An 11,465-nucleotide genomic window follows, 5' to 3' on the forward strand; every position below is an offset into this window, starting at 1 on the left:
TAGGGGCCAGTGCCGTATATGACTGCGTTATATCGTACTGTGCTGACGGAAGGCGAAAGTAATAGTTCTTAACTATAACTTTAATCACACAACAAGCAAGAATAACAATGAGATGGAAAGCAACAGGAAATGGTAGACCGATCGCTGGAATGATCGATATCATACACAGCAAAGCAAAACCTTATATCTCGGTGCAACCGTGTTGCAACGATTCTAGAAAGTTCGGTAACTTTCATGAGGACAATAAACATGAGAACAATCTCTTAGATTGTCCAGCGTTATGGCCAAAGCCATAGCGTGCTCATCCATGCACACAAACACGCAGTTAAACAAGCTGTAATAAAACGCATCATGCACAAACACAAGTTAAGCAATAAAGCTCATAAACAGAGTCGCCTTTCAAATGACCGCTATGCGTATGCGTAACATTCTCCCCTCCTTAACGGTTGCGTCCTCGCAACCGGAAACGCCAACTGCCGGGGGCATCAGATCCATCCAGGTGATCGTAGGCGATGCATTCACGAACGTAAGCCCGCTTGCAACGTTTGCAAATAACCATATGGAACGTTTCCATGACGAGAGAGATGAGGCTTCTCTCTGCTTCTCCGCACTGGCTGGAGAGGAAGTGTGGCGGGGGAGGATGTCGCCATCACTGGGCCAGTAAAACTGGCATTGCATTTGGGCACCGTTGCGTCCAACGTCCCGCAACTGAATGTCGAACGGACATTCATTGTGTAACCGGGTGCTTAATCGGTTACCGGGTTGCAACCACAACCGACCACTGGCTCCTCCACTGTACCGCTACGCGCGCGTGACTCACTACAGTACAACGCTTTGTTCCAAAAGCGTTTCATCTCCGGGACATCTGAGTATCTCCGGCCACGGTTTCAGCTGATCAGACTGTCGCCGTTCCGCACTCAATTCCCGGCGGAGCCAAGGGGATCCACGTCCCACTTCCGTAAATTCTGCATGGGGGTTTCCAGGATATGGAACTATCCTGCATCTCGGTAAGCCGGCATTGATTCGGACACTTCGCGACACGCTCCGTGGCTGCCGTAGGTCCAGCTGATCCCTGCAGATAACTAACACAATGGACAACGTATTCAATACGCACCAAAAGGCTTGCACTACACAGGCAGCCATCGTTGTCCTCATCGGCCATATCCGCACACTGGCCGATACTGCAACATCGTCTTTGACGATGCCAGATGCACCAAACGTGACATTCAAACTGCTCCTTCTCGTAAGCGGCGACACTGCGCACGACTGTATCGCTTCCAGCCACGACACATCGTACCAGTCAAGATCCGTGATCCCAGCCGTATTCTGCGACCCCCACCGTATGTGGTCGCATGCCATGACGTAGCGCTATTCATCATACGCACTGTTTTTGGCCTCCAAATACAGTACCTGCGAAACTCGCTGCATATCCGTAGGGAACTCCATAGGCGTTTTGGCTGTGCTCATGGCAAGGCGCTGACAAAATTCTGGAAGGAGACCATTTCGGAGCCGAGTGATGACGGCATCATCGTCCATGTCGCTGTCGATGCGGTCACACATTGTCAAAACATCGTTGTAGTAATCTTCGAGTGGCTCGTCGGGGTCCTGTTTTCGGTCACGCAACTGTCGTTTGAGACGGGTGCAGTAATCTTTGGACTGGAAACGCGTTGCTAAGGCTTCCAGGAACAACTTCGTTGTAGCGAACGGTTTCTTCTCTCCGTCTTCGCTCACCTTGTACCACCATGTTGCGGCAAATCCATCCAAGTAAGCCGGAAGCTGACGAAGCGCCTTGGCATCGTCCCACTCCAGGGCAGCAACAATCACTTTGTACCGGCGCACCCACTGCTCGACGTCTTCACCAGCACGTCCGCTGTAGAGGGATGGCCTCATATCCGTACCGATACAAAGGTTGGAAAATTGTGTGGCCAGCGCTCTTGAATCTAACATAATGTTACGATTCGCGCTGTCTTGCGTTTCACCGACTTTCGTCGTCCCTGACTCGGTGGTGGGCATGATTGTTGACGACGTGTCAGAAAAAAAAATATTCCGCAGCAGCAACAAACGATTACGATAAAGGCAATCAACGTAATCAGTGTACGACACTGGTATCTGTTCGATAAAGGTCACGCGTCGTGACGGAATGAATAGCTGGTAAAAGCACTGCTAAACGAACTCACACTGTGGACGCTTCCGTCCACGGTTTCGGCACCAATAATAGGGGCCAGTGCCGTATATGACTGCGTTATATCGTACTGTGCTGACGGAAGGCGAAAGTAATAGTTCTTAACTATAACTTTAATCACACAACAAGCAAGAATAACAATGAGATGGAAAGCAACAGGAAATGGTAGACCGATCGCTGGAATGATCGATATCATACACAGCAAAGCAAAACCTTATATCTCGGTGCAACCGTGTTGCAACGATTCTAGAAAGTTCGGTAACTTTCATGAGGATAATAAACATGAAAACAATCTCTTAGATTGTCCAGCGTTATGGCCAAAGCCATAGCGTGCTCATCCATGCACACAAACACGCAGTTAAACAAGCTGTAATAAAACGCATCATGCACAAACACAAGTTAAGCAATAAAGCTCATAAACAGAGTCGCCTTTCAAATGACCGCTATGCGTATGCGTAACAACTTGCAACATATCCCAAGAATATTACCCAGGCATATAACACAAGAAACCTAAGAATAACGTAAGAAAGCCAATGAGAAGGTGCATGTTTTTGAAGGCGAAGGCGAATGCGTACCGCTCAAAAGGCGAAGGCGGAGGAGAAGGAAGGCGGAAGGCGAAGGCGAAGGGCACTCATACCTAGCCGGGGGTTGTTGCCGAATATGTCCGAAATTCAGATTATGTATGTGTCATTGCTCACCTACCTTCATCTTGCCGTTACGAATATCGCCGTTTGAATTTACAACTTTACCGTGCAGATTCCTTTTGCTTTTCTCGTACGCACAGGTCTTTTTTTAAGTAGAATTTCCTGCTTTTACAAAATTGAAGCTGCTTTGGATAACCTGGGCGGATACTGAATTAACGCTGCAACTTGAAACTTGCCGCAGACAGCAGCTTGTTTTCGCATTCCCGTCAATATTGTCGAATTCTGTAACTTGAATTTCAAAATGTGAATCTCAAATTTGAAACAGTTTGCGTATTGCTGTTTGGTGTTTTAGTTCGTTTTGCTCTTGGCTGGTTAAAGTCTGATTTTCTTTTTTGGGCTGCAGGATTTGCACATTGTACGTAATACTACAAATGTGTCAGTCTATGTTTTCTTCAGTCTATCTGTCAGACGGGTTGTTTATATAAGAACAGTGAAGCATTCTTCCATATTATGTGAAAAACCGTGTGGAACTATTCTGATAAGAATAATCACGATTTCGTGCTGGAGAATTCTCAGAGTTTGTCCAGCCTGACTTAAAAATGCTGAACCTGAAGCGCGCAAGTTCGAACCTAGTTCGTGGTAGGGTTGAAATCACGCTTTCACCATTTCACATTTCACTTTTCATTTCACTTTCATTTCACAATCACGCGGACCCTCGCGTGAAATGTGAAAGTGAAATGAAATGAAACGTGAAATGCGTGAAATGGTGAAATCGTGAAATCGCTTGAAATGCATTAAAAGCGGACGAAATTAGAGCGATTCACAATATTTCTTGCAATGAAAATGTTCACTCCGTTGTATTTTTCGTGTAACCGCTTCTAATTCGATTCCCTGCATTAGGCAGCACTGCGCGTAAGCATTAATCTTGCAACTGGAAGAGAAGAAAACGTTTCTCGTACGCTTTTAGTGCAGGTAATTTCAGAATTCCGAGATCTCAGTTCATAGGTAGCCAAAACGCACTAAGATTTGCGTACGCTACTGCGCTGTTTTCTTGAATAGAAATGAACATTTTTACTGTACGCCTTGTTCTTATAAGAGCGTATATCGATTACCATTTTCAAACGTCTGCTCCTATTTTAGTTTTAAACAGTTTTATCCAGAGCCAGAAATCTTCAAAATTTACGTAAACACATTTAATTTTTGCAAAGAGGGGGGTAGGGATAACAGGCTTGTCTTTTGTGTGTGTTTTGTACCGGCGTACTTGTACGTTGTACATAACGGCAGTATGCGAAATAGCGTGAACCGTTTATTCGCGTAGACTTGACCCCGAAGAGGCGTTAAATACATGAGAACTTCAACACATCCAATCAACCCAGAAAGTTACCACGAGAATTGATTTAAACTAACTTAAGGAAGATATTTTACATTGTTTTGGTATGCAAATCACAAGGACGAACTATCATTACGGATCCCGTTAAAACGGGAACGTTCGCGCGAAGCGCGAAGCCAGCGAACGATTTACAGTAAAACCAGCCAGAAATTTCAATAAAAACAGCATTAATTACTAGAAACAAACTAACATTACTGGTATAAACAGCATTTAATTTTTAACCGTAATCAAAGTTAGGGCTGATATCAACTTAGTGTTTTGTGGTTTAAGATAAACGTTTCCGCGAAACGCGGAACTAGCGCTCAGTATACTGCAAGCATGTTTAGATATTTGTAAAAAAACCGAGTGGTTAAATGTTAATTAAAGGTAACAAGGTAGTCGTTATTCGTTAAACCGTTCAGTAAATTGACCACTAATACCCGAGATGGCGTTTGGACGACCAACGTGGAGACGACATTGCCTTGCGTTTTGTGTTAATTTGATGACTGCGGGCATGAGTGGCGGTGTGCAATTGCACCTGAGGGTCTTACCCGTGGGTACAGGTTGCTTACTGCCACACCCTCCGCCGATGCCGATTTCTACGCCCCTGCCCTTTATTGAGTGAGATGCAAAAATATGATTAAGATGTAAATTATAATAGTATAAAATTGTGCCAAAAGGGCGGACGGGTAGTAATCGAGATAAGAGCCAGCGAAGAAAACAAACTTGCAGTTGCAAGTAAAATGACGAAATGCAAAAACGGGAGCGAACGCGATTGCACGCGGCACACCTGGCGGTGCCGGTGGGTACAGGAAAAGTACAAGGAACGCAAATATAGCAGTAATTTAGTTTCCGTTAATTTTTAACAGTTACTCACATTCATGCAGTTGTAGTAAACGAGTAAATTGTTCACAAACTGTTGAGCCACAGTTTTGAAATTTCTAGCAAGCTTTGAATACAACGTAATTAGGAATGCTTTGAGAGCTTGCTTCCCTATTTAATGCTTGCTATTTAATGCTTTTGGGAATGCTTGCTTCCCTATTTAACTGCTGCTGCCATTTTAAATGCCTTCGTGCCTACTGAGTACTAGTGGTAGCCATTCGGTTCGATTTTCTGTTCCGCGACACATTTAAGCTGTTATAAGGACGCTCGTATTTCAGGCAGCGCTGCTGCTGACGATTGAATTGATTTTACAGTTGTATTACTGTATATGTATGCCGTCTTTTAGTAAGGCCGTTACGACTTCCGGCGCGATAACATTGTTGTAATCGGCATCTAAAACCAAATTAAATCTGCACAACATTTTAATAAAATAACAGCCAGAAGCTGAATAATTCCAAGAAAGAGGGGAGTACTGGGAATTTTTAAACACAAGTTCTCATCTACGTGAACACAAGTACCTTTACGTGAACACACTTTGTGTTACGTGAACACAAGTTTGCAGGCCCTGGTTTTATCTTTTTCTGTACTAAAAATAAAAGCAAATTGCAAAATCTTTTTGCGCTTACTGTATAGTCTGTACTGAATAATAAATTTGGCAATCCACTTACAACGAATTTTTTTGAAATTTAAACTTTTACAGTTGAATTTTACTAGTACTGTACAGTTGCAATATTAATGTTTTAACTGCTTTCGGCAGTTTTCCAGCCCTAAAAAAATGCCAAAATAATCAGTTTAAAATTACTGTAATTTTTCATTTCACGTTTCATTTCACTTCATTTCACTTTCATTTCACTTCTTTTCACAAACGGGTCTAAGCCTCGTGAATTTCAACCCTAGTTCGTGGAGTGGTGGCTCTTGAATTAGCCTTCCTGGGAGCCTGCTACGGAGTGCATCGTAATCTAAACCACAACCAAGGTATCGCCTGACATTGCTTGTCCCCTTTCCGGCTTTCCTGTGTATAATCTAGTTTCGTCTCTTAGCCTAGTTCGTAGATTTTGTTATTTCGTGCTGTTCAAACGTAAGTGTGAGGAACATTAAGTGGGAATTTCAGACAAATCCGTATTGTGTTGAAAAAGTTTGTTATGACAGCAATCAGTAAAATGTTGTTTCAGATTTCCGGTACTGGATGAGTCGAAAAGCGCCAATGATTCTCGACCGTAAGAAATGCTGCGTTTAACCGCTTTAACGGGATCGTTATTGATGATCTTGTTTTGCGAATTCACGCGATATTGCATCTCGGAATTCGTAAATTATGAGTTGTTGTATTTGCTTTCCACGTGGGATTTGGCGCTTCATCGCACAAAATGCGGTTTTAGTGTTTGAAATACATAGTGCAGATGTTTGTGTTTAAATGCTTGTTCCCATTTCAGTATTTTACAAAGTGGGTGAAAAAACGATCGAAGGATACGGTGCTCGGGAAGTGGACTTGATTGAATTCAAGAGAAGAGATGAAAGCAGCAAACTTGCACTGGAATCGAATGAGCGAAGGGCACTTCCCAATCTTAATGTAAACTGAAGCAATTCTGCCGTTTCCAGCAATAAAAAATCCTTTGGCGGTTGTGAATGTGTGATAACTTCCGGTTTCCCCGGCTGTCCCGGACTGAACCTTGATTCGCGTTCATCAGGCGGTTCATCGTGGAGACGTGGACATGCAATGACTGACCGCATTTTTCTGTGTGGGATTTCGATGTGTGCAGATGAATTTTGAGAGTGTGAGAGTGTTTAGATTTTGAATTGTTGCAGTGGGTTTATCTATCAGTGACGCTGGCTAGATTTTTGAAAGTGCTTCTGCTTACTGATGATTTGAAATATTATGACGGACTTCTTGTGCAGAATGTGGCCAATTGAGATATACCGAAAGGTCGGGAAAACTACAATTTTTTTTAAATCCGATTGTACCTGCACGGGTCTTGGGGTGCTTATTGTAATTTATGTAATGTTGCAACACCACAGAAATTCCTAACAGAAACATTTGTTGTAACTTGTTACTAACATTACTTCAAGTATGGACACGTTGGAGGGATTGGTCAGCATTAAACATTAAGATTTTTAACTGCGATGCCAGTACAAGGCATACAATCTGCCACAGGTACAGGCCCACGGTTATTGTACGAGTATTTAAAGTGCGCCAACATTCGGGTATTTGTATTAGGTTTGTAAGTTAACGTTCAATTTTGGAAACTTTCGTCGTTCAAAAAGCGAGCAATCATGTCGTAGGAAGCGCGAGGCTGGTCGTAAGGGGCCATGTGTCCGGCTAAAAATATGGCTGCATTAGAGCACTAATTTTCGTAATTTTCGTCAACCTTTCGATAGTTTTGATAGGTTTGCGTTGTACGGTGGCAATTAACAATTAACATTGTTTTATAATTAACTTGCAATATGGATTTCGAACTTACAAATTACTATATTGCTTACCCAATCGAATAGCCACTTGGGTAAAATTACCAACTTCTCGCACATAACCGGCAACTTCGTCATCGTGGTTGTCCACTTTCCAAATGATCTTTGGTGCTGTTTTGTACGCATCAGCGCCGCTCCATTGCAGTAGCGTTAAATACGTCTCGGTCAGCGGCAATCCGCAAATAATATCTAATTGTCCGTTGTATAACATCACTCGGTAATTGTCCATCAGCGTGGCCAACCAGCTGGCGGTACTTTGAGCGATATCTTCCAGCATGAAATCTTCCACCAGGCTCCCGTTGGAGTATTCCTGATTACCGACATGGATGGCAGCGCGGACAAAACACTCCTCGAGATACTTATTATAGTATTCCATATCCGCCGGTTCGGTTGTGCGTAGAATGTTGAAATAGAACTGCGAATGGGTAGCATTGTAGAAGTAGGAAGGATATGGGTACTTGTCGCCGTTGAGCAGCTGATCAAAGATATAAAACGCGTCCCTCCAACGCTGCTCGCTGATCGCTACCCGGGATGCGTCTTCTGATGAGTGAAAGACATCGCGCTGCATCTCATCTAGCATTCCCTGCGAACGATACACTATTAATTTTGATTTCTTCGCATTGGTCCTAATTTGAAACAATACAATTTGAAACAACAAAAATACAATTTATAGAGCAGTCATCAACTGCCATAGCATGCTCGCACAATAAGAGCATACACTAACCATCTCATAAAGCATATCTCCGTAATGCATCATATTGCCGGGATCCACCAAACCGTTTCCAATAGCCAGACCTAACGAGGTCAAAATGTATCCATTATTTCAGTCAACAGCTGATTGTGAAAATCATTTTGATAAGTAACCTTTAAGAGGAATCTTTAATGTGGCATTAGCATTCTCAACGTGGATGCGATAGGAAATTGCAGGAACATACTGTATTTGCCACCGTACGATTCCCCAGTGACGAAAAATTCACCGTTTTGATATTGGGGAAACATCTTGTAAAATTGGAGCAGAGCCTGTGTACAAATTTTTATGAATATGCTACAGACTAGAATTTAGCAGAAGGGATTAACATTTCGAATCGGTGTTTGAGTCGTCAGCTAGAGGCCATGAATTTGAAGCAATCTGCAGATAGTTAATTTTACTTTTTTGAATACAGGACTATAACCGGACGTACATGTCAAGATGTCATGATATTTTTGGAGCAAATTGAGGCTCAATAAAACGCATTAAGGTTTTTAAACTGGGATATTTGCCATATTGCGAAATCAAGTGTAATATTTGCGTCATGGTGTTAATTTTCTTACAGAAACGCTAACAGTCAGTTTATTTATCGTTAGAACTCTTGAAAGTATGTACTCTTAAATGCGCTAAGTATAGGTCACTGAAATGTTGATGGCTTCCTCAACTTTTCTGTGCACACAAACCTGATACAAATTCCTTCCAACTTGATCTTCGTTCCGCGAGTAGCCGTCGTTCGAAGCCGTAAAACTGAAGCCGGTGCCAACTGGGTTATCGATGTAAATCATGTTGGCCAACTTGGTCCATCTGTGTTCCCGCATAGTCAGCTTCATCGATTTATGGATGCGAAACGGACCATTCTCCACGAATAATGCGAACATGGAGCTGGCACCTGGGCCTCCTTGCAGCCACAGGACTACCGGTGCCTTCTCCGGCTGGGGCACTTCCGCCGGGAAAAACCAGAAAAACATGTTACTGTTGTCAGTTTTGTTCACTGTAAAATAGCCACTGTAGCTGGGAATCGGGGACCTCCATAGTTTCACGGTGCTGAGCTTCTGGGCGGTGGCGATATCGCCAGATTCGATATAAGGAGTGAGGATGAGAGGTCCATCATCGGAATCACACTGCGGCAGCTGAGACAGAAAATGCTGTGGTCGCCACGGCTGCGTGCGAGTCTTGACAGCGGATGTTCGGTGTTTCTTAGTAGAAACCGCGGTTATCCCCACGGCGAAAATCAAAGCAGTTAAGAGACTGTGCACAGTACAAGTATGCATTTTCGATACAAAGTGAGCAAAATGCAGCTTGTTCGTACTTCGAAAAGGATCCGATCCTGGTTATCAAGTAATAGGTGCGAAAATGGCAGTGCACAAACAAAGACTTCGATCCGCTGTTTTTCCTACCGTCGGATTAATTATATATCAATAATCGACACGACAAGAAGACGACCGCATGATGTCTCGAACGCCTCCAAATGAATTACTCTTTTATAAATTTTAGCGAAGTTATCGAATGATTGGACTATCATATTACGATAAGCAGAAATCAGCGAGCACAAGTGCGATCATGCATTGGCTTAACTGCATGACTTACCGGTTAAAATTAGGTCTTCCACATTTGGGTTGATTTCATTTACGTAATTAATTTTCTACATTCAATAAATATGTTGTGCATACTACAGATACACACATGGTCATAATGCATTAATGTTTTTCGCCTTCCGTTGTCATAAATTAATACCTATCGGCTGAATACATACAACGCAAAACGTGAAATGTTTGATGAAACTGCGCAATAATATACTCGTTGAGGCACGTAATTTTTATGCGAAGTCGAATTTCGGCATACAGCACACCGTTAACAAAATTGTTAAGCAAAGATCCAGGCAACTTGACCTTTGCATCGGCTTTTGCCAGTACCGAAGTGCACACATGATCAAGATTCACCTACTACTGATAAAGCTATGAGGCATTCATAAGGAGGACGTTTATGCAGAGAGTTACAGCACGTGATTAACAACTTTCTACACAATTGATAACGTTGGACTTAATCCTCGAAGATCGACAAGATTTATATTGGAACTAACAAGCCGACAATATCCAAGACCGGTCTGTCCCGGGCAAGTTAAGGATTGCTGGCAGAATAAGCCGGTCACTCCCGAATACTTTTGCGTACAATCAGCATCCTCATAGCACGGCTACCAAAACAAGATAAGACGAAACGATAGGCATATCGTTTGTTTAATTAGGGAACTTTGGCAGGTTGCGGTAAATCGGTAAATTGCTCCAATCAATTTCAGTAACATATATAAATTTGCAAAAATTAAAAAACTTATATTCATTATAAGTACAAATAATATAAAACTTAATAGCTACTTAGTTTCCTCATCGCATAGACGTAGAAGGTGCACCATACTTGTCTTAGGGCTTCGGTACAGATGCATCGTTTCTCTATTCTGGTTCCATAGGTAGATCCGCTTTTTGTCGGTATATCAACATCTGGAAACAAAATCCTCTTAAAAAAAAGCAGCCCTTCTCATGATTTGGTAATTACAGCAAATTTTTATTCGGCTTACCTTGACAGGTTGTGCCGGAATCGATGCAATCTGCCGTGGTCAAGCAACTTTGACCTAAAGCTCCTGATAAACAACATTAAAAAAATTTATTACCTTTGAAGGAAATCAGATTACGTTTCTTTTAAACTGCCCCACCCAAATACAGAAATACCGAGAATCGTAAAAGAAATCAATAACCGGCAGATGTTGTCCAATATTAAACGGTAGCTGCTGAATTTCGCGTATCCGCAAAGTGAATTAATTTCTCACTTACTATTGATTTGATGAACAAGGAGAAAGAGAATCACCATGGGCCACGAAAACCAGTACGATAAATACAAATCCATTTTTACTTTGCGCACGTAATACTTAATGTCCGTCGTATTCGTGTAAACTCCAGTGACAAACTACCGAACATAAATCGTGCGAAATCTACATAGCAAACAATATGTCGGGAAAGATGTGTTTGCTTAGTTTTTACGTGTTGTGACTTTTGCATAACGAAGCAAGCCGCGCAGGAGCGGCGCCTTAGCTTTTATTTCCGCCTGATTTAGTTCGTATAGTTTAGACTAGCTGGTAATTCAATCCCAAAAAAAGAACGATATACGACCCTATTTGTGTGCATCTATTTA

General features: G+C 42.5%; 2 protein-coding genes and 1 pseudogene across 3 annotated transcripts; 1 reads left to right on the forward strand and 2 right to left on the reverse strand.

Annotated features, from left to right (window-relative positions):
- Positions 1-2,841: 2,841 nt before the first annotated feature.
- Positions 2,842-7,091, forward strand: LOC129585877 (uncharacterized). Of its 2 annotated transcripts, none has more exons than XM_055478767.1 (4): positions 2,842-3,465; positions 5,984-6,052; positions 6,250-6,294; positions 6,508-7,091. In XM_055478767.1, the coding sequence occupies exons 1-4, from the start codon at positions 3,426-3,428 to the stop codon at positions 6,651-6,653; spliced, it is 300 nt and encodes a 99-aa protein (XP_055334742.1). In that variant the 5' UTR covers positions 2,842-3,425; the 3' UTR covers positions 6,654-7,091. The 2 variants fall into 2 exon arrangements, with proteins under 2 accessions (XP_055334742.1, XP_055334741.1); XM_055478766.1 differs by having other exon boundaries at positions 2,842-3,454; positions 5,970-6,052.
- LOC129585875 (probable serine carboxypeptidase CPVL) lies at positions 7,029-9,762 on the reverse strand (annotated as a pseudogene).
- Positions 9,763-10,085: 323 nt separating this feature from the next.
- On the reverse strand, positions 10,086-11,420 carry LOC129585876 (uncharacterized). Its single transcript, XM_055478764.1, has 4 exons — positions 11,108-11,420; positions 10,855-10,917; positions 10,695-10,777; positions 10,086-10,476 (listed from the first exon to the last, which is right to left on the reverse strand). Exons 1-4 carry the CDS (start codon positions 11,178-11,180, stop codon positions 10,303-10,305), a joined length of 393 nt encoding a protein of 130 aa, XP_055334739.1. The 5' UTR covers positions 11,181-11,420; the 3' UTR covers positions 10,086-10,302.
- Between the last annotated feature and the right edge of the window lie 45 nt (positions 11,421-11,465).

Source organism: Paramacrobiotus metropolitanus, unplaced genomic scaffold (genome assembly GCF_019649055.1).
Source record: "Paramacrobiotus metropolitanus isolate TYO unplaced genomic scaffold, Prichtersi_v1.0 Parri_scaffold0000018, whole genome shotgun sequence".
Taxonomy (NCBI): Eukaryota; Metazoa; Tardigrada; class Eutardigrada; order Parachela; family Macrobiotidae; genus Paramacrobiotus; species Paramacrobiotus metropolitanus.